Source organism: Pelophylax lessonae, assembly GCF_965119305.1.
Source record: "Pelophylax lessonae genome assembly, chromosome: 11".
NCBI classification, from domain to species: domain Eukaryota; kingdom Metazoa; phylum Chordata; class Amphibia; order Anura; family Ranidae; genus Pelophylax; species Pelophylax lessonae.
The window spans coordinates 233,272,991-233,296,496 of record NC_138778.1 but is presented as its reverse complement, the minus strand read 5'-3'; the positions used below and the strand labels follow the sequence as shown (position 1 = coordinate 233,296,496).

General features: G+C 48.2%; 1 protein-coding gene across 1 annotated transcript in view; it reads left to right on the top strand.

Moving 5' to 3' along the window:
- The window catches only part of PRKCA (protein kinase C alpha), a 425,544-nt gene that overhangs the window by 312,336 nt on the left and 89,702 nt on the right, over positions 1-23,506 (top strand). Inside the window, exons 6-8 of the mRNA XM_082272110.1 lie at positions 10,234-10,390; positions 11,975-12,109; positions 17,266-17,359. Coding sequence (XP_082128236.1) covers positions 10,234-10,390; positions 11,975-12,109; positions 17,266-17,359 — 386 coding nt within the window. The remainder of the gene's footprint in view (positions 1-10,233; positions 10,391-11,974; positions 12,110-17,265; positions 17,360-23,506) is intronic.

The window sequence follows — 23,506 nt, the reverse complement described above, 5'->3', positions numbered from 1 at the left end:
TCTTTATTATGGGATATATACTGCGGGGTACAAGTCTTTATTATGGGAAATATACTGGGGGGTACAAGTCTTTATTATGGGATATATACTGGGGGGGTACAAGTCTTTATTATGGGATATATACTGGGGGTACAAGTCTTTATTATAGGATATATACTGGGGGGTACAAGCCTTTATTATGGGATATATACTGGGGGGGTACAAGTCTTTATTATGGGATAAATACTGGGGGGGTACAAGTCTTTATTATGGGATATATACTGGGGGGTACAAGTCTTTATTATGGGATATATGCTGGGGGGTACAAGTCTTTATTATGGGATATATACTGGGGGGGGGGTACAAGTCTTTATTATGGGATAAATACTGGGGGGGTACAAGTCTTTATTATGGGATATATACTGGGGGGTACAAGTCTTTATTATGGGATATATACTGGGGGGGTACAAGTCTTTATTATGGGATATATACTGGGGGGGTACAAGTCTTAATTATGGGATATATACTGGGGGGTACAAGTCTTTATTATGGGATATATACTGGGGGGGTACAAGTCTTTATTATGGGATATATACTGGGGGGGTACAAGTCTTTATTATGGGATATATACTGGGGGGTACAAGTCTTTATTATGGGATATATACTGGGGGGTACAAGTCTTTATTATGGGATATATACTGGGGGGGTACAAGTCTTTATTATGGGATATATACTGGGGGGGTACAAGTCTTTATTATGGGATATATACTGGGGGGGTACAAGTCTTTATTATGGGATATATACTGGGGGGTACAAGTCTTTATTATGGGATATATACTGGGGGGTACAAGTCTTTATTATGGGATATATACTGGGGGGTACAAGTCTTTATTATGGGATATATACTGGGGGGTACAAGTCTTTATTATGGGATATATACTGGGGGGTACAAGTCTTTATTATAGGATATATACTGGGGGTACAAGTCTTTATTATGGGATATATACTGGGGGGTACAAGTCTTTATTATGGGATATATACTGGGGGGTACAAGTCTTTATTATGGGATATATACTGGGGGGGTACAAGTCTTTATTATGGGATATATACTGGGGGGGTACAAGTCTTTATTATGGGATATACACTGGGGGGTACAAGTCTTTATTATGGGATATATACTGGGGGGGTACAAGTCTTTATTATGGGATATATACTGGGGGTACAAGTCTTTATTATGGGATATATACTGGGGGTACAAGTCTTTATTATGGGATATATACTGGGGGGTACAAGTCTTTATTATGGGATATATACTGGGGGGTACAAGTCTTTATTATGGGATATATACTGGGGGGTACAAGTCTTTATTATGGGATATATACTGGGGGGTACAAGTCTTTATTATGGGATATATACTGGGGGGTACAAGTCTTTATTATGGGATATATACTGGGGGTACAAGTCTTTATTATGGGATATATACTGGGGGGTACAAGTCTTTATTATGGGATATATACTGGGGGTACAAGTCTTTATTATGGGATATATACTGGGGGTACAAGTCTTTATTATGGGATATATACTGCGGGTACAAGTCTTTAATATGGGGTAAATACTGGGGGTACAAGTCTTTAATATGGGATAAATACTGGGGGTACAAGTCTTTATTATGGGATAAGTCTGACCCTCTCATACACTTCAAACTTCCTTCATCCAACCTGTAGATTGTCAGTCCTGTGAAATTTCATGCCTTTTCCTCTGCTGCCCCCTGCTGCTCACATCTGCTACTGCAAGCAAGTTGATTATATAGAAATACGGAGGGAGATGGGATATGTAAAGCTGCTGATTGGCTACTGACTTCTCCAGTCTGCTGAGTGAAGCTGATTAGAATTTCTACCTTCATTTTATTAGATGATTATTTTTGTCTGCAGCCTCAGACCATCTCCTGTACCATGTCTGCAGTCTCTGACTGTCTCCTGTACTATGTCTGCAGTCTCTGACTGTCTCCTGTACTATGTCTGCAGTCTCTGACCATCTCCTGTACCATGTCTACAGTCTCTGCCCGTCTCCTGTACCATGTCTGCAGTCTCTGACCGTCTCCTGTACTATGTCTGCAGTCTCTGACCATCTCCTGTACCATGTCTACAGTCTCTGCCCGTCTCCTGTACCATGTCTGCAGTCTCTGACCGTCTCCTGTGCTATGTCTGCAGTCTCTGACTGTCTCCTGTACCATGTCTTTAGTCTCTGACCGTCTCCTGTACTATGTCTGCAGTCTCTGACCGTCTCCTGTACTATGTCTTCAGTCTCTGACCGTCTCCTGTACCATGTCTGCAGTCTCTGACCGTCTCCTGTACTATGTCTGCAGTCTCTGACCATCTCCTGTACTGTGTCTGCAGTCTCTGACCGTCTCCTGCACCGTGTCTGCAGTCTCTGAACGTCTCCTGCACCGTGTCTGTAGTCTCTGACCGTCTCCTGCACCGTGTCTGCAGTCTCTGACCGTCTCCTACACCGTGTCTGCAGTCTCTGACCATTCTGGTTGCTATGAGTTACGCCCCCTGGTGGCATTGTGCGGAATGCTCTCCATGGTCGGTGAACGCTCAGCTGGACGGGGCGCCATGTTTAGCGGCGATATGTGCACTGGAAGCTGACAGTCTCCACTGATCAAAGCATTTCTGATTCCAATAAATAATGTATCAGCTGCTAGAAGCAGATAGTGGGGGGATGGGGTCTGCACCCCGGGGGAGGGGGTTGTCATACAAATCCCAGCTAAACCGACTCTCATTGACGGCGAATCACTTCCTCTGCCGCGCCGCCTTTTGTTTGCCGGTATCTCACGTTTCCATGGTAACCGGCCTGGAAGATTTATTCCGATGGGAATTATTTCCTGTTCATGATTTATCCAAATCCTCCCAATTCTCAGTATCTGTTCTTATTCTGTATGTATGGACTCTGCACCGTACTACTTCTCCTGTCCTGTATGCCGGGTGTAATTCTCAGTATCTGTTCTTATTCTGTATGTATGGACTCTGCACAGTACTACTTCTCCTGTCCTGTATGCCGGGTGTAATTCTCAGTATCTGTTCTTATTCTGTATGTATGAACTCTGCACAGTACTACTTCTCCTGTCCTGTATGCCGGGTGTAATTCTCAGTATCTGTATTCTGTAGACACATTTACAGGAAGCTATTGATGTCTCTTTGGGGTGTTCATGGGGGGGTGAGGGAAGTTGGACTGAGCGATGTGTGAGCTCTTCAATCCTGTCTCATTAATGGACAGTGACAGGTGGGGCGCCCTCTGTGCTGCGTTCTGTAATTGCGGTGTTGCTGGTTCGGTGTGGAATTAATTGCTGTGAAATGAGATGCAAATTTGGGCGTTGGGTCGGAGGAGCCGCCGTCACGGCTGTCTGAACAGATAGAAGATGCGCTGTGATGGCTGACGCTGGATTTCCGGCTTGGAGGACTTCTCTCCATCCGCACCACTTTGTGTGAAAAGTTCAGGTTTTCCCTTCGCTCGGTGCTCAATGCTCTGTGCAGTGCTTAATGCTCTGTGCAGTGCTTAATGCTCTGTGCAGTGCTCAATGCTCTGTGCAGTGCTCAATGCTCTGTGCAGTGCTCAATGCTCTGTGCAGTGCTCAATGCTCTGTGCAGTGCTTAATGCTCTGTGCAGTGCTTAATGCTCTGTGCAGTGCTTAATGCTCTGTGCAGTGCTTAATGCTCTGTGCAGTGCTTAATGCTCTGCGCAGTGCTCAATGCTCTGCGCAGTGCTCAATGCTCTGCGCAGTGCTCAATGCTCTGCGCAGTGCTCAATGCTCTGCGTAGTGCTCAATGCTCTGTGCTGTGCTCAATGCTCTGTGCAGTGTTCAATGCTCTCTGAAGTGCTCTGTGCATTGCTCGGTGCTCTATGAAGTGCTCCATGCTCTGTGAAGTGCCCGGTGCTCAATGCTCTGTGAAGTGCTCGGTGCTCAATGCTCTGTGAAGTGCTCGGTGCTCAATGCTCGGTGCAGTGCTCGGTGCTCAATGCTCGGTGAAGTGCCCGGTGCTCAATGCTCGGTGAAGTGCCCGGTGCTCAATGCTCGGTGAAGTGCCCGGTGCTCAATGCTCGGTGAAGTGCCCGGTGCTCAATGCTCTGTGAAGTGCCCGGTGCTCAATGCTCTGTGAAGTGCCCGGTGCTCAATGCTCTGTGAAGTGCCCGGTGCTCAATGTTCTGTGAAGTGCCCGGTGCTCAATGTTCTGTGAAGTGCCCGGTGCTCAATGCTCGGTGCAGTGCCGGTGCTCAATGCTCGGTGCAGTGCCCGGTGCTCAATGCTCGGTGCAGTGCCCGGTGCTCAATGCTCGGTGAAGTGCCCGGTGCTCAATGCTCGGTGAAGTGCCCGGTGCTCAATGCTCGGTGAAGTGCCCGGTGCTCAATGCTCGGTGAAGTGCCCGGTGCTCAATGCTCGGTGAAGTGCCCGGTGCTCAATGCTCGGTGAAGTGCCCGGTGCTCAATGCTCGGTGAAGTGCCCGGTGCTCAATGCTCTGTGAAGTGCCCGGTGCTCAATGCTCTGTGAAGTGCCCGGTGCTCAATGCTCTGTGAAGTGCCCGGTGCTCAATGCTCTGTGAAGTGCCCGGTGCTCAATGCTCTGTGAAGTGCCCGGTGCAGTGCCCGGTGCTCAATGCTCTGTAAAGTGCTCATTGCAGTGCTCGGTGCTCAATGCTCTGTAAAGTGCTCAATGCTCGGTGCAGTGCTCGGTGCTCAATGCTCGGTGAAGTGCCCGGTGCTCAATGCTCGGTGAAGTGCCCGGTGCTCAATGCTCGGTGAAGTGCCCGGTGCTCAATGCTCGGTGAAGTGCCCGGTGCTCAATGCTCTGTGAAGTGCCCGGTGCTCAATGCTCTGTGAAGTGCCCGGTGCTCAATGCTCTGTGAAGTGCCCGGTGCTCAATGTTCTGTGAAGTGCCCGGTGCTCAATGCTCGGTGCAGTGCCGGTGCTCAATGCTCGGTGCAGTGCCCGGTGCTCAATGCTCGGTGCAGTGCCCGGTGCTCAATGCTCGGTGAAGTGCCCGGTGCTCAATGCTCGGTGAAGTGCCCGGTGCTCAATGCTCGGTGAAGTGCCCGGTGCTCAATGCTCGGTGAAGTGCCCGGTGCTCAATGCTCTGTGAAGTGCCCGGTGCTCAATGCTCTGTGAAGTGTCCGGTGCTCAATGCTCTGTGAAGTGTCCGGTGCTCAATGCTCTGTGAAGTGCCCGGTGCTCAATGCTCTGTGAAGTGCCCGGTGCTCAATGCTCTGTGAAGTGCCCGGTGCAGTGCCCGGTGCTCAATGCTCTGTAAAGTGCTCATTGCAGTGCTCGGTGCTCAATGCTCTGTAAAGTGCTCAATGCTCGGTGCAGTGCTCGGTGCTCAATGTCTGTAAAGTGCTCATTGCAGTGCTCGGTGCTCAATGCTCTGTAAAGTGCTCATTGCTCAGTGCAGTGCTCGGTGCTCAATGCTCTGTAAAGTGCTCATTGCAGTGCTCGGTGCTCAATGCTCTGTAAAGTGCTCATTGCTCAGTGCAGTGCCCGGTGCTCAATGCTCTGTAAAGTGCTCATTGCAGTGCTCGGTGCTCAATGCTCTGTAAAGTGCTCAATGCTCGGTGCAGTGCTCGGTGCTCAATGCTCGGTGAAGTGCCCGGTGCTCAATGCTCGGTGAAGTGCCCGGTGCTCAATGCTCGGTGAAGTGCCCGGTGCTCAATGCTCGGTGAAGTGCCCGGTGCTCAATGCTCTGTGAAGTGCCCGGTGCTCAATGCTCTGTGAAGTGCCCGGTGCTCAATGCTCTGTGAAGTGCCCGGTGCTCAATGTTCTGTGAAGTGCCCGGTGCTCAATGCTCGGTGCAGTGCCGGTGCTCAATGCTCGGTGCAGTGCCCGGTGCTCAATGCTCGGTGCAGTGCCCGGTGCTCAATGCTCGGTGAAGTGCCCGGTGCTCAATGCTCGGTGAAGTGCCCGGTGCTCAATGCTCGGTGAAGTGCCCGGTGCTCAATGCTCGGTGAAGTGCCCGGTGCTCAATGCTCTGTGAAGTGCCCGGTGCTCAATGCTCTGTGAAGTGTCCGGTGCTCAATGCTCTGTGAAGTGTCCGGTGCTCAATGCTCTGTGAAGTGCCCGGTGCTCAATGCTCTGTGAAGTGCCCGGTGCTCAATGCTCTGTGAAGTGCCCGGTGCAGTGCCCGGTGCTCAATGCTCTGTAAAGTGCTCATTGCAGTGCTCGGTGCTCAATGCTCTGTAAAGTGCTCAATGCTCGGTGCAGTGCTCGGTGCTCAATGTCTGTAAAGTGCTCATTGCAGTGCTCGGTGCTCAATGCTCTGTAAAGTGCTCATTGCTCAGTGCAGTGCTCGGTGCTCAATGCTCGGTGCAGTGCTCGGTGCTCAATGTCTGTAAAGTGCTCATTGCAGTGCTCGGTGCTCAATGTTCTGTAAAGTGCTCATTGCTCAGTGCAGTGCTCGGTGCTCAATGCTCGGTGCAGTGCTCAATGCTCATTGCAGTGCTCGGTGCTCAATGCTCGGTGCAGTACTTGGTGCTCAATGCTCTGTAAAGTGCTCAGTGCAGTGCTCAATGCTCGGTGCTCAATGCTCGGTGCAGTGCTCAATGCTCGGTGCAGTGCTCAATGCTCGGTGCAATGCTCGGTGCTCCATGCTCTGTGAAGTGCCCGTTGCTCCATGCTCTGTGAAGTGCCCGGTGCTCCATGCTCTGTGAAGTGCCCGGTGCTCGAAGCTCTGTGAAGTGCCCGGTGCTCGAAGCTCTGTGAAGTGCCCGGTGCTCGAAGCTCTGTGAAGTGCCCGGTGCTCCATGCTCTGTGAAGTGCCCGGTGCTCCATGCTCTGTGAAGTGCCCGGTGCTCCATGCTCTGTGAAGTGCCCGGTGCTCCATGCTCTGTGAAGTGCCCGGTGTTCCATGCTCTGTGAAGTGCCCGGTGCTCCATGCTCTGTGAAGTGCTCAATGCTCTATGCAGTGCTCGATGCTCAATGCTCGGCGCAGTGCCCGGTGCTCAATGCTCGGCGAAGTGCCCGGTGCTCAATGCTTGGTGAAGTGCCCGGTGCTCAATGCTTGGTGAAGTGCCCGGTGCTCAATGCTTGGTGAAGTGCCCGGTGCTCAATGCTCGGTAAAGTGCCCGGTGCTCAATGCTCTGTGAAGTGCCCGGTGCTCAATGCTCTGTGAAGTGCCCGGTGCTCAATGCTCTGTGAAGTGCCCGGTGCTCAATGCTCTGTGAAGTGCCCGGTGCTCAATGCTCTGTGAAGTGCCCGGTGCTCAATGCTCTGTGAAGTGCCCGGTGCTCAATGCTCTGTGAAGTGCCCGGTGCTCAATGCTCTGTGAAGTGCCCGGTGCTCAATGCTCTGTGAAGTGCCCGGTGCTCAATGCTCTGTGAAGTGCCCGGTGCTCGAAGCTCTGTGAAGTGCCCGGTGCTCGAAGCTCTGTGAAGTGCCCGGTGCTCGAAGCTCTGTGAAGTGCCCGGTGCTCGAAGCTCTGTGAAGTGCCCGGTGCTCGAAGCTCTGTGAAGTGCCCGGTGCTCGAAGCTCTGTGAAGTGCCCGGTGCTCGAAGCTCTGTGAAGTGCCCGGTGCTCGAAGCTCTGTGAAGTGCCCGGTGCTCGAAGCTCTGTGAAGTGCCCGGTGCTCGAAGCTCTGTGAAGTGCCCGGTGCTCCATGCTCTGTGAAGTGCCCGGTGCTCCATGCTCTGTGAAGTGCCCGGTGCTCCATGCTCTGTGAAGTGCCCGGTGCTCCATGCTCTGTGAAGTGCCCGGTGCTCCATGCTCTGTGAAGTGCCCGGTGCTCCATGCTCTGTGAAGTGCCCGGTGCTCCATGCTCTGTGAAGTGCCCGGTGCTCAATGCTCTGTGAAGTGCCCGGTGCTCAATGCTCTGTGAAGTGCCCAGTGCTCCATGCTCTGTGAAGTGCTCTGTGCATTGCTCGGTGCTCAATGCTCTGTGAAGTGCTCGGTGCTCCATGCTCTGTGAAGTGCTCAATGCTCTGTGCAGTCTTTGGTGCTCAATGCTCGGCGCAGTGCTCGGTGCTCAATGCTCGGTTCTCAATGCTCGGTGCAGTGCTCAGTTCTCAATGCTCTGTGCAGTGCCCGGTGCTCCATGCTCAGTGAAGTGCTCTGTGCATTGCTCGGTGCTCAATGCTCTGTGCAGTGCTTGGTGCTCAATGCTCGGTGCAGTGCTTGGTGCTCAATGCTCGGTGCAGTGCTTGGTGCTCAATGCTCGGTGCAGTGCTTGGTGCTCAATGCTCGGTGCAGTGCTCGGTGCTGAATCCTCGGTGCTCAATGCTCTGTGAAGTGCTCAATGCTCTGTGAAGTGCCCGGTGCTCAATGCTCTGTGAAGTGCCGCTGCTCAATGCTCTGTGAAGTGCCCGGTGCTCCATGCTCTGTGAAGTGCCCGGTGCTCCATGCTCTGTGAAGTGCTCCATGCTCTGTGAAGTGCCCGGTGCTCCATGCTCTGTGAAGTGCCCGGTGCTCCCTGCTCTGTGAAGTGCCCGGTGCTCCATGCTCTGTGAAGTGCCCGGTGCTCCATGCTCTGTGAAGTGCCCGGTGCTCCATGCTCTGTGAAGTGCCCGGTGCTCCATGCTCTGTGAAGTGCCCGGTGCTCCATGCTCTGTGAAGTGCCCGGTGCTCCATGCTCTGTGAAGTGCCCGGTGCTCAATGCTCTGTGAAGTGCCCGGTGCTCAATGCTCTGTGAAGTGCCTGGTGCTCAATGCTCTGTGAAGTGCCCGGTGCTCAATGCTCTGTGAAGTGCCCGGTGCTCAATGCTCTGTGAAGTGCCCGGTGCTCCATGCTCTGTGAAGTGCCCGGTGCTCCATGCTCTGTGAAGTGCCCGGTGCTCCATGCTCTGTGAAGTGCCCGGTGCTCCATGCTCTGTGAAGTGCCCGGTGCTCCATGCTCTGTGAAGTGCCCGGTGCTCAATGCTCTGTGAAGTGCCCTGTGCTCAATGCTCTGTGAAGTGCCCGGTGCTCAATGCTCTGTGAAGTGCCCGGTGCTCAATGCTCTGTGAAGTGCCCGGTGCTCAATGCTCTGTGAAGTGCCCTGTGCTCAATGCTCTGTGAAGTGCCTGGTGCTCAATGCTCTGTGAAGTGCCCGGTGCTCAATGCTCTGTGAAGTGCCCGGTGCTCAATGCTCTGTGAAGTGCCCGGTGCTCAATGCTCTGTGAAGTGCTCAATGCTCTGTGCAGTGCTCGGTTCCCAATGCTCGGTGCAGTGCTCGGTTCTCAATGCTTGGTGCAGTGTTTGGCGCAGTGCTCAGTGCTTTGGTGCAGTGTTTGGTGTAGTGCTCAATGCTTGGTGCCGTGCTCAATGCTTGGTGCCGTGCTCAACGCTTGATGCCGTGCTCAACGCTTGGTGCCGTGCTCAACGCTTGGTGCCGTGCTCAACGCTTGGTGCCGTGCTCAACGCTTGGTGCCGTGCTCAACGCTTGGTGCAGTGCTCAACGCTTGGTGCAGTGCTCAACGCTTGGTGCAGTGCTCAACGCTTGATGCAGTGCTCAATGCTTGGCGCTCAGGTTGAGCAGAGACAAGTCAGTGCATTGTGTGTTCTACCTTCTTCTCATGTAGAATGCAGTGTCCTCTGTCACTTGGGATCTCTCTCATCCAATCTCCCCTCTATAGATCCGTTCAGAAATATCAGTTTTTCTCCAAACTTTTCAACCAAAATCCCCAACCTGCCACCCTCAGTATAAAGGGAAACCATCAGGGCCGGGATCTGAACCAACCACCTGGGATGCTGGACACTTCCCTGGACAATTCTTTGGACAATCCTGGCTTGTCTCTTGTTTCTCCTTGAAATCTTTGCTTCTCCCATGAATTAAGGCCATGCCTTTGCACTTCCTGTTTCCCAGATTTACACTCTCTCCAGCCATATTGGAGGCTGGCTTATATTTAGGTTTCTTAGACACTCCCTCCCCTGATTATAGGGCATCAAGAATAATTTCCTAACAAGGTGGGGGGGGGCTTCAGGAATGGATGGCTGGAGTATCTTTACTAAAGAGGGGTTTCCCCTAGAGACAGAAGACCTCCCGCATTTTGTTCCCCTGTATAATCCAATGGGACCCTGTCGGCTCTCTGCCAACTTTGTCTGTCATAATGCTTTATGGGGGAGGGGAGGGAACATATGTATCAAGTGACTTTTTTTTTTCTTAAAGGAAACCATATTTAATGTTCTAGATACACAATGTAGCTTTTTATTACATTCATATCTGTATATGTGTCACAAATGACAATGAATAGAGATCGGGATCTCCACTAATTCCCACCAACGTTTTAATATTTTTCAGTCCGTGATGCCAGGAACCTCATCCCCATGGACCCCAATGGACTGTCAGATCCCTACGTCAAACTGAAACTAATCCCCGACCCCAAGAATGAAAGCAAGCAGAAAACCAAAACCATCCGCTCTACGCTGAACCCGCACTGGAATGAGTCCTTCACTTTGTACGTCACTTCTCATTGGTATCTAGGGATTGGGGGGGGGGGGGCATCGCAGGTCCAATTTGAAGTGTGTGAAGTTCAGAGGGAGCCATGTGAATGTGCATGATCCTTGGAGACTTATTGATGACATTTGTCTAGTGGGGAGGCAGAGATGAGAAGATGTTCATTATGGTGACAGATGAAGTTACAGTAGATCAATGTTCTCAGCCAGGGTTCTTCCAGAGGTTGCTAGAGGTTCCTTGAGCAATGAGCAATTTCTCCCTCTCAGATTTAGTTCCCACTGACACCATTGATCTTTTTAGCTATCTGTAAGGGGGGATTTCTTCCCCATGGCCACAAATGTAGGGAGCATTCTTCCTATTGACCATCACACTTGTATCATGAGTTGTAGATATAGACATTTTATGCAGGGGTTCCAGGTAAGTTATTTCATGGGCTCCCTGTCTTAAAAAGGTTGAAAAATGCTGCAGTAGAGACTCCCAACACAAAAATGTATCTTAAATAAAAAATGCCTTTTGTTTTATGTAGCTACTTGTCATACTGCTGGGGCAGTTAATAATGAAGGGCACCCTCAAAAAACTCCTAGTTGGTGTATGACCAGAAGCCTCACTAGGGTTAGGTGTAATGATTTTCGGGGTTGCTTGGAGACCAGGCCGCTTGGAGACCAGGCCGCTTGGAGACCAGGCCGCTTGGAGACCAGGCCGCTCTGAGACCAGGCCGCTCTGAGACCAGGCCGCTCTGAGACCAGGCCGCTCTGAGACCAGGCCGCTCTGAGACCAGGCCGCTCTGAGACCAGGCCGCTCTGAGACCAGGCCGCTCTGAGACCAGGCCGCTCTGAGACCAGGCCGCTCTGAGACCAGGCCGCTCTGAGACCAGGCCGCTCTGAGACCAGGCCGCTCTGAGACCAGGCCGCTCTGAGACCAGGCCGCTCTGAGACCAGGCCGCTCTGAGACCTGGCCGCTCTGAGACCTGGCCGCTCTGAGACCTGGCCGCTCGGAGACCTGGCCGCTCGGAGACCTGGCCGCTCGGAGACCTGGCCGCTCGGAGACCTGGCCGCTCGGAGACCTGGCCGCTCGGAGACCTGGCCGCTCGGAGACCTGGCCGCTCGGAGACCTGGCCGCTCGGAGACCTGGCCGCTCGGAGACCTGGCCGCTCGGAGACCTGGCCGCTCGGAGACCTGGCCGCTCGGAGACCTGGCCGCTCGGAGACCTGGCCGCTCTGAGACCTGGCCGCTCTGAGACCTGGCCGCTCGGAGACCTGGCCGCTCGGAGACCTGGCCGCTCGGAGACCTGGCCGCTCGGAGACCAGGCCGCTCGGAGACTCAGCCAATAGGAAGATGTAGTAACAATTTGAAACACTCTGTAGGAAGGATGAGGATCCACATAGTTCAGGAATATTAGGCCAGCATGGGCAGTAGGTGTTGTGATAGGACAGAGAGGACTCTATGAGAAATGGGGGTCAGTCATGTTCTATGATTGACAGAAGAGCTCAGCTGAAAATGAAATGAAGATATTTATCAGAAAATTTCCCTCCTCGAGCTGCCGTTATCTATAATGTGACTCCTCACCTTCTTCCTCTACCTTCCAGCAAACTCAAACCATCAGATAAAGACCGACGCCTTTCCATTGAGATCTGGGACTGGGACAGAACTACCAGGAATGATTTCATGGGCTCCTTCTCATTCGGGGTGTCAGAACTCATAAAAATGCCGGCATGTGGCTGGTAAGTATAGACCTGGGCAGATTAATATCTCTGATGAAGTTTTATTGTATAACCCGATGGAGAACGTTTTATATTTCAGCGGCTGCACTGAGGATAGAATTATAGATTGGGGACCTGGAGCGAGCGGAAGGGGTTCTCCAGGAATAAGACTTGGCTCTCAGATAATGTTTATTATTTATTAGTGTAGAGAGGATTCAGATTCCCAATACTTTATTAATCCTGAAGGGAAATGATTAAGATACAATTAAATTCAGTGAAATACAAAGCAAAACACAATAACACACATAACCGTAATCACAACTAACAGCAAATTATTATATACAATAACATGAATTGAAATAAAATATATTAAAAACTAAATTAACTAGTTGTTTTTTTCAAAATTTTTGGTCGGCTTTTTTTTTTTTTTTTATTTAGCAAAAAATAAAAGCCCCAGTGGTGATTAAATACCAAAGAAAGCTCTATTTGTGTGAAAAATATGATAAAAATGTCATTTGGGAACAGTGTTGCATAAACGCGCAATTGTCATTCAAAGTATGACAGCGCTGAAAGCTGAAATAGGGCCTGGGCAGGAAGGGGGGGGGTAAAAGCGCCCAGTAAGCAAGTGGTTAACCGTTTTATTATCCTTTAGTTTACTCTAATCAGCCCAATCAAACTCTTTATTCTCCTTCTCTGTTCAGCTAATGTTTTCCTGCCAATTCCTTTGGTTTTATTTTATTAATTAATAATATTAAAAATATTTTTGTTTTTTGTTAAATATTTGTTATAAATTTTCCATCACAAAATGTATAAAAAAAACAAAACTATTTTATTTGTAAATCACTTTTTGTGCCAGAATCATAATTTTAGTGTCATTTAAACAGGACAAATTACAGAATAAAATGTGGACTTTTTTTCTGCAGCAACGCAATTTATTTTTTAGGCTAACGCTGCTCAAAAAAAAAACAAAAAAAAAAAAAACCAAGAAAAGAAAGTGCATTTTATTGTCTAAGAATTGCAAAAAAAATAAAATAATTGTTAGAAGACAATATCATGACATGAAAGTCTTGTTGGTCCTTAAAAAAATAATACACGGACGACCTTGTTATCTTTATTAACCACTTCTGGACCGGACGGATTTTCCCCCTTAATGATCAGGCCATTTTTTTGCGCTTCGGCACTGCGTTACTTTAACTGACAATTTCGCAGTCGTGCGACGCTGTACCTAAATAATATTGACGTCCTTTTTTCCCCACAATCAGAGCTTTCTTTTGGTGATATTTGATCACCTGTGCGATTTTTATTTTTTGCGCTATAAACAAAAAAAAGGGCGACAATTCTGAAAAAAGAAACTTCACTTTCTGCTATATAAAATTCCCCAAAAAAAATAAAAATACATTTTTTCATCCTTTTTAGACCAATTTGTATTCTGCTGCATATTTTTGGTAAAGAAAAATCACAATTTTTGATTTATTTGCGCAAAAGTTATTGCATCTACAAACTACGGGAAAGATTTATGTCATTTGTATTCATTTATTTTTTTTTTTACTAGTAATGGCGGCGATCTGCGATTTTTAGTGGGACTGCGACATTGCGGCGGACAGATCGGACTGACATTTTTGACACTTTTGGGGGGGACCAGTGACATTACTACAGTAGAATAAAAAACGTGATGCGCCAGACGTGCACAAAATTATTCCTAAAGTGACTATATAATTAATAAAAAGTCCACATATACAATTCAATAATAAATCGTGCTCAAAATCAATTATAAATGTGTTAAAGTGTCCAAGTTGAAGCCTCGATCCCCGTGGGAGATAATGAAAACACCCAGTGTGATGAATCCCTCCACCCGAAAGATTGGCCTCTCACCTCAATATGGGACCCAAACGGGCCAGCATTAGCCTATATGCTTTTTTTGGAAGCGTCGGCCTGCTAGTCGTCCTCTTTGTCTTTTCTTTTTCCCCCAGATTGACTTCCCATGGATCCCTTGTACCCCCACAGGGTACTGGGTTTCCCTAAAAAAACATCTGGGGGATTTCTTACAGCTGGCGGGTACAATGGAGAAAACCTATTTGTGGTGGGGATCTCATATGAAGTGGATGGACGGGGGGGGGAGTCATATACTGACTCCTCCCTCCTTTCTCTATATTGATCCTGGGTACCCCTTGGTTCTTGGTGATACCAATTCCTTTGTGCCTGTTGGTAAGGGCCACCATTATTTTTCCATTGTCCTCTACCCCTTCCTCTAGGGCACAGGTGTCAAACACAAGGCCCGCGGGCCGAATGCGGCCCCCTAGGCCATTTCATGTGGCCCTCGCACCTCACCTGCTGCGGCATCCACCTTGTCTCTGCCCCCACCTTGAGAGCACAGAACTCCTTTGGCAGATCTTGCACTCCTCTATGCAGCTGCAGAAAGGCTCATCTATGCCCACCCTCCCTTCTTAGCAGTCTGCAGCAGAGAGGGCAGAACTCCTCCTGCAGATCCTGCACCTCTCTGTGCAGCCGCAACACCACCTTGCCTTTGCCTCTCCTGGTCTCAGCATTCAGCAGACTCTGGAAGCTGATTCCAGCCCTACTCTGGTTCTCCTCCAGACCCTGCACTTCTTCCCAGATCCACCCGCATCTTCTTCCTGGCAGCAGCACGAGGTAAGGGGGTGCATTGTGATGTAAGGAAGGGTGGGTGACTCTTGACTTTCGATGGTGGGGGGGTTCTTGACATCCCATGTAAGGGTGTAAGGGGGCCTGGGATTGCTCTGGACATCTAATCCTACAGATATAACCGGCCCTTTGAGGGCAACCATAATGCTGATGCGGCCCGCCATGAAATTGAGTTTGAGACCCCTGCTCTAGGGCCACCTCTTCCTGCTCTTCTCCCCCTTCCATTACCTCTCTGTGGAGGGTGGTAGGTGGGTGCAGGAGCTATATTAGGTTCACACCTTGCAGGAGCAGGTGGTGCTCTGCTCCACACAGGGGGTGTCATATCAACTCTCTCAGGTGTACTGTCACAAGATGGTAATGCAGAATTACTTCATTACTCCTGTATGTCCCTAATGAACTTTTTCCTCTTCTTTTCTTGGGTCTCCTTATCCGTTTTTTCTCATTTCTTTCTGAGCTCACTAGCTAATTGGTTGAACTCCGGAGAGTCTTTTAATGGTTCTAGCTTCTTTTTGAGCTCAGTTATATTGGATTCTACGAATACCAATTTTTGCCGTTTGCGTTTAAGCAAAAAATTCATAAGCTCTTGACCTTTAAGGTTAAAGAAGATAAACCATTAATTGAGTGAGTCCTCATCGCTGGCCAATCCACCTCTAGGAATGCTGATATTAGGTGAGGCTTAACACGCAAATCCCACCCCTACCGAGGAAGTCAATGGAGCCGTACGCTCTGACGTAACGCGTATAGGGGGGTGGAACTTGCGTGGCTGACGCCGGTCGTCTCTCGGGTGGAACTAGCTACTGATTGCCATACCAGCTGGCACGGCTGAGTGCGCGTCAAATGTGAGTTGCTTTGTTAAATTCAATAAAGCTTACACACTTATAAGCAGAGAGCACTAGATTTTTGCCTTTGTTTCCTACTGTATGTCCCGGCGACCTCCGGAGGTGAAAGGCTGGAGAGTCATCCCAGGAGTCCATTATCCTCATATAGGCTAATGCTGGCCCGTTTGGGTCCCATATTGAGGTGAGAGGCCAATCTTTCAGGTGGAGGGATTCATCACACGGGTGTTTTCATTATCTCCCACGGGGGTCGAGGCTTCAACTTGGACACTTTAACACATTTATAATTGATTTTGAGCACGATTTATTATTGAATTGTATATGTGGACTTTTTATTAATTATATAGTCACTTTAGGAATAATTTTGTGCACGTCTGGCGCATCACGTTTTTTTATTCTATGTGATTTTGATTGTGAAGTGTGGACACGATTGGTGTATGCTGCCGGCCATTTCTCATGCACATTTATTGTTTGTTTATGTACAATTTTTATGCACATTTATTTTCACGCACAGTGATTTAATTTTGCTTGCACTTTATGTACATCACATACTAGGTTTTGCCCTGATAGTTTGTTTATACATTACTACAGTAATCAGTGCTAAAAAATATGCACTGTCACTGTACTAATGACACTGGGAGGGAAGGGGGTAAGCTAGGGGTGATCAAAGGGTTAAGTGTAAGCCTGGGGGAGTGTTTTCTAACTGTGGGGGGGGGGGGCTTGTGAAATGACCATAGAGACCTGTGTTCCTATATAGAAGGATCACAGGGGCTCTGTGATCATTGCAGGGAGAAGAACGGTCAGCTGTGTTTACAACATCCGACCGTCCTTCTCTCTCAGCGGGGAGCGATCGCAGGGGCCTGGTGGCAATCGCAGCCGCCGGCCCCATGCATTGGTATTCCAGCTGCCTAGTGAGGGCGGGAGCGCGCTGGTGGTGACGCGCCCTCTCCCTCCAGCACCACGCGTGCGACCAATGTAGTACTATGTTGTTTCGCGCAGCCGAGCCAGCCTGCCGCAGTAAAACTTCAGCGGGTGGTCGGCAAGTGGTTAATGACAAAGTAATTGCCGAATAAACAGGTCCATAGCAGTGATGTCACTCCATAGGGGGTGAATAGGTGCAAGAGGGGAAAGGGTTAAGTACTATAGTATAAAAGAACACACCATCCTATTAACCCCTTTAGCCTAACTCTAAACGGGTAACCTGTAAAGGCGTTTAAAATGTCGCCCATAGAAGTTTTTAAGAACCGTAGTTTGTCGCCATCCCAGTTTTAAAGCGTGGCATGTTGGGTATCTATTTACTCGGCATAAAAACACCTTTCACATTTTATTTATAAATATAAAATTTGGGGTATATATCATTTTTTTTTTTTTTTATGTAATTAATTTTTTTTTTTTTATTCATTACAATTTATTATTATGTTTTTTTAAATTGCTTTTAATAAACTGCTGCGACCTAAATTTGCAACGATCGCCATTTCATTCCTAGGGCCTCTTCTAATATAAAATTGTATAATGTTTTGGGGGTTAGAAGTAATTTTCTAGCAAAAAAAAAATACTGATTTTAAATTTGTAAGCAAAAATTGTCAGAAAATCGGGGTTAAATAATGAAATGTGATTTGTTGGGTTTGAATTTTGTGGCATGGTAATATTTTACTGACTGATGTCGGTCACCCTGCTCAGGTACAAACTGCTGAACCAGGAGGAGGGGGAGTATTACAACGTGCCAATCCCCGAGGCCGATGACGCTAACCTGGAACTGCGGCAGAAGTTTGAGGTAGGTGCCTGTGTGCTGCACGCGCCGCACTCCACCCCGCACGTCTCCCCTCCCCCTACAGGTCTATATTCGTGTTTTATTCACCTCTTCAGATTTCCTCTATCTCAGGGCTGAGTCACCTTATCTCAGGGTGTTGTATCTCACACGTGTGCAGAGCGCCCTCTACTGGTGTTACAGCTTTGTTGGTGTCATGTGTATTATTGGAGCTCTCGTGTATGACAGCTGCGCTGTGATTGGATGGACGAGGTTGGGCGAATGAATTTATTTGGTGAAGGGATTGGATGGAAGTGGCTTTTTCCTGCGGAGATCAGAACCTATCACTACACAGAAACCAGGGCAGGGGGCGCCACACTTTCTATACAGCCAGGTTTCTGTCCCTCCGGTCTTGGTCATACCTGTGCGTTTTTTTTGGGGGGGGGGGGGTTTGGGGACTTTTTTGGGGGGGCGTTTTTTTGGGGCTTTTTGCAGAAACGCACCCCAGTCCATTTACCATTATTTCCTATTGGACAAATTCACATCTATGCTTTTTTTTGGAGAGAATTGTGGGCCGTGTACAGCGTAGATACCATTCTTTCTGTCATTAAATATCCCTTCTCAGAAGGTATAATACTCCGCTGCTCTACAACATGCTAAAGTACTTCTTCTTCTGCTGACCCGATTAGACGGTGTTTGTCACCTTCGCTGTGTAATCTCACAATCACTGTCACATCTTCATATACCCAGCTCAGCTCTGCATTACCCAGCAGTGTCCACTAGATGTCTCCATAGCTCTCCTCGTCTCACCTGACTCTAATGCTGTCCATACAAATTGCAACAATAAAGACCGAGGCAATTGCAATATTATTAAACAGTCCAATCAGCAACTGTTTCTCGGTCCTGAGCAAACAAATTATAGAAGTGATGATGGAAAAAAGATTGAAGCTGTTTTTTCAGTGCATTGTCGGGGGTCTAAATCCCTTCCTAGACTCCTTCCAATCATGTGAATGCTCTGAGTCACGGAATTGTGGGCGGCTGATTGCTGTGAACCATTCGAGTTCATTTTATTGTTTTTGAATATTGAAGACGGATAAAAAGCAGAATAAGTGAATGTCCTGCATAAGGATCCTCACAGATGTCAGAATGATTATATTATTGTATGGGATGTATATGGCGCCAGCAGTGTGAGCAGAGCTTTACTATATAAAGGAGGACAATACAGCTCTACAATTCAATATGTGAAGGTTAGAAGAGTCCTTCTTGTCATGAGAACTGACAATCTAAAAGGGGTGGGCAAGTGATACAAAAGGTAAAAAATAACTGTGTGAGGGGGAAGGAGTTGATAAGAAAGTAGTTTAGTTTATTGGGTGGAGGTGGGGTAGGCTTCCCAGAAGAGATGACTTTTCAGGGATCTCCTAAAGGTAAACAGAGTAGGAAATAGTTGGACAGATTGGGGTGAAGAGTTGTAGAGGATGGGAGAGGCTCAGGAGTAGTCTTGGAGGGGGGGGGGGGGAGTATGGGAGGAGGTGACGAGGGAGCAGGAGGTCTTGGGAGGAGCGAAGAGGATGGTTTGGGTGATATTTTGAGATGAGGTTGGTGATTTATCTCGAAGGAGAGTTTGAAATGGCTTTGTATGTTGTGAGTATTTTCATTTTTATTAATTTGTTGAGCGGAAGTCAGTGGAGGGATTGGCAGAGAGGGATGGGGGACACTGAGCGGAGGGATTGGCAGAGAGGGATGGGGGACACTGAGCAGAAGTCAGTGAAGGGATTGGCAGAGAGGGATGAAGGACACTGAGCAGAAGTCAGTGGAGGGATTGGCTGAGAGTGGAACGGTTGGCTGAGAGAGGTGGGGGACACTGAGCGGAGGCTATTGAAAGGATTGGAAGCGGGGTGGAGGTCAGTGAAAGTATTGACAGAGAGGGGTGGAGGACACTGAACAGAAGCCAGTGCAGGGATTGGCAGAGATGGATGGAGGACACTAAGCAGAAACCAGTGAAAGGATTGGCGGGGGGGGGGGGGGGGTGACAGTAAGTAGAGTCCAGTGGAGGGATTGGCTGAGAGGGGTTGAGAACACTGAGTGCAGAGGCCAGTGGAGGAATGGGCAGAGAGGGGTGGAGGACACTGAGCAGAAGCCAGTGGAGGACATTGAATGGAGGCCAGTGGAGGGATTGGCAGAGAGGGATTGAGGACACTGAATGGAGAACAGTCGAGGGATTGGCAGAGAGGTGGAGAACACTTAGCAAGAGCCAGTGGAGGGATTGGCAAAGAGGGGTGGAGGACACTGAGCAGAGGCAAGTGGAGGGATTGGCAGGGAGGGGTGGAGGACACAGATTGCAGGCCAGTGGAGGGATTGGCAGAGAGGGGCGGAGGACACTGAGGGAAGGGCAGTGGGGGGATTGTCAGAGAGAGGTGGAGAACACTTAGCAGGAGCCAGTGGAGGGATTGGCAAAAAGGGATGGAGGACACAGATTGGAGGTCAGTGGAGGCATTGGCAGAGAGGGGTGGAGGACACAGATTGGAGGCCAATGAAGGGATTGGCAGAGAGGGGTGGAGGACACTTAGAGCAAGTGAAGGGATTGGCAAAGAGGGGTGGAGGACACAGATTGGAGGCCAATGAAGGGATTGGCAGGGAGGGGTGGATTTATGGGAAGACCGATGAGATTGAGATTTTAGGTCCGCACACAAGAAGTGACACAGACACTGGATTTCTGGTGGCATCAACAGACGTTTCCCTGTACTTGCTGAAAACATTTGTAGCCTAAAAAATAAAACCATTGCAGCTACCACACCTAAGGACTGGTAAGCTGCAATATATGACATTTTTGTTCACAGGTTTTGATATCCTTTAAATATTGCTCAAGCTGGAGTTATATTTTGTTTTTTTAATTCTTTTTTTAGACCATTCCCGCAAAAAGAAAGCTTTGTGTGTCCCAAATGCGACACTGTAAACATTACATTGTTATCCTAGATAAAGACAAAGTGATCGGATAGGCTGATAGGGAAGATGTCAAGGCTGGGTAGGTGTCGGAGCTCAGGGGTTAATGGGCTCGGCTCCATACAAGGATATCCGGAGAGTCCTGGCCTGTCGGCAGTAGCGGGGTCACTGTGGTGTGTGTTGATGTGCGTTGTCTCTCCCCGACTAACCTGCCAGTTTTCCTTTCTTACAGGGCTGTCATAAAAAAAATAATTACATCCTGAAGGTAGCCCCTTTCTGATTGGCCTTTTCTTCACCCCTCCCCCCTATTCATCTCCGTCACACACTGTGTTCTTGTGCTGTGTTTTTCTTTTCCTTCTATCCGTGAAGGTTCATCACGCCGGGAGCAGGAATGCACCGTCACCTCCGCCAGATCCGATCTTGGTCTTCGCGGGTAATGAAAGGACGAGCCGTGGTCACACTCTGAGGGCAGACCTGTGCGGGAAGAGATTGCTGTTAATGTTACATTGTTATCATTGCTTGGATAACATGGAATAATATACTCCTAGGGGGCGGTAATACAATCACATACTACAACCTCGGGGCCAAAAAAAGTTGGGGCGCTGTGTAAAATCAGAATGCAATGATCTTCAGATCTCATAAACCCGGATTTTATTCCCAATTGAAAATAGAAAACATATCAAATGTCTAAACTGAGAAAAATCAGCTCATTGTAAGATTGACAGCAGCAACACAAAAAAAGTTGGGACACGGCAACAAAAAGCTGGCAAAGTACTACCAAGGAAGGGCTGGAAGAACATTTTTCAACAAATTAGGTTAATTGACTACGGGTCAGTAACATGATTGGCTATAAAAGGAGCATCTTAGAGAGTCAGAGTGTCTCAGAAGTAAAGATATTTAGCATGGTGTAGCCTCCCCTTCTTCTTTTACTAGCACTCTGTAAAGGTCATGGAACTGAGGTGCTGGAGTTTTAGGAGAGGAATGCTGATAAACTAGAAGGCCCCTCTCCTCTTTAGTTCGGAGGACACTGTGCCCATGGTTGCCAAAAAGAATGTCAAATTTTGATTAGTCTAAACACAAAACAGTTTTCCACTTAGCAGCAGACCATTTAAAATGAGCTTTGGCCCAGAGAACAGTTTTCCACTTTGCAACAGACCATTTAAAATGAGCTTTGGCCCAGAGAACAGTTTTCCACTTTGCAACAGACCATTTATAATGAGCTTTGGCCCAGAGAAGATGGCGGTGTTTCTGAATTATGTTCCGATATTGCTTCTTCTTTCCATGTCTTGTGTATTTGGATGGCACGGCGAGCTGTGTTCACAGTGATTTGTGGAAGTAAAGTATTCCTGATCCCATGCAGTGACATCCATCACACAGTCATGCCTGGTTTTAATGCAGCGCTGTCTGAGGGCCCGAAGATCACCGGCATCCAATATCGTGTTTCAGCCTTGTCCCTTCCACACAGAAATTTCTCCAGATACTCTGAATCGTTTGATGATATTATGTACTGTAGAGATGATGATAGAATTGCAGTCTCTGCAATTTTATGTTGAGGAACGTTATTCTGAAATTGTTGGAAATATTTTTAGACGCAGCTTTTTACAGGTTGGTGGACTTCTGCCCATCTTTACTACTGAGACACTCTGACTCTCTAAGATGCTCTTTTTAGACCCAATCATGTAACTTGACACCAAATTAGCCTAATTTCAAAATTGTCTTCCAGCTCTTCCTTCTTAGTACCACTTTGCCAGCTTTTTCTTGCCCCGTCCCAACTTTTTTGAGTCGTGTTGCTGCCATCAATTTCACAATCACCTGATCTTTTTTTTTCTTCAGCTGATTTTCTCAGTTTAAGCATCTGATATGTTTTCTATTTTCTCTTGTGAACAAAATCCAGATTTTTGAGATTTGCATTCTGTTTTTATGTAGATTTTAAATGGTACCCCAACTTTTTTTGGAATTGGTGTTGTAGAATAACCCCGAACTGTTCTGCCTTCAGAATACGGTGACGTGTTTAAAAAAAAAAGGGCGAAATTTATATTTTTGTGTATCATTTTCTTATCTAGTTTCTGATACTAAGATGAATCCATTGTGCTATAAATAGAAATAAATATATACATTCAGTATTTTATTGTCAAGGTCTATTTGCTGAGGCCGACCCCCCCCCCCCCCCCCACCTAACCCAACCCAAATTACCTTTCTTTGTATGCCCACCTATTGGCATTATGTCTTCTCCCTAATATTACTGTTATAAATTTCGCCCGTTTTATTTCCCCATTTTCCTCATAAGCTGTCACACGCTCCGCTCTTGTGTGTTCCGTCTATTTTGTCTTTTTAGGAATGACCCGCAGACAAAATAGTTTGATTTTCAGTGAAAAGCACACCGGCTTCTGCTCTCCAGACATGTATGGAGCTGATCCATACAACTGACATATATACTCTCCCCGTGTTTCATGTGTGTGGATGTGCTGTGCGGAGTATATATGATCTCCCCTATGGCATGCCGTGCAGCGTTTGCTCTCTCAGGGACGTCTGATTGCATCCAGGTGGGGAGAGCGACATCCCGGAATGACATCTACACTCTGCATGTCCTGGCTTGCTGGATGTGATTGGGCATGTCCCTTGTATGAGGTGTAGAGACAATGAATCTGATGTCTTAACGCAACTTTATCTCCATTAACCCCTTCCTTTACCAGCCGTGTGTGTGTATAACTAACCAGACCGTATGGGAGAGATGCCGTATGGAGGGGGATGGGTTTTCTGGGGGGGCTCTATGGATGTTGTATCCAGACACCAGGTTTAGGAGTAGCCATGTCATGTTCTCCTAGCTCAGGGATCCTCAAACTACGGCCCTCCAACTGTTGCAGAACTACACATCCTATGAGGCATTGTAAAACTCACATTCACAGACATGACTAGGCATGATGGGAATTGTAGTTCCTGAACAACTGGAGTGCCGTAGTTTGAAGATCCCTGTACCTAGCTGCTGTAAAAGTAGATTTTGGAATTTAGAAATGTTAAGTAATAATAAAGTCTTCTAGATGCGGCCTCAGGGTAGAGCCGTCCTCTCCTAATCATCTCCGTATCCGCCACGCAGAACTGAGGACAATTCTCGGATACATCTTCTGGTTGACGATATCACTGAAGAGCGATTTGGGTTTTGTTGTCCTGTGGTGCACATTGTCAGAAAGTTTAAATGATTAAACAAGTCAGTGATATTGATTATTTTATCAATAG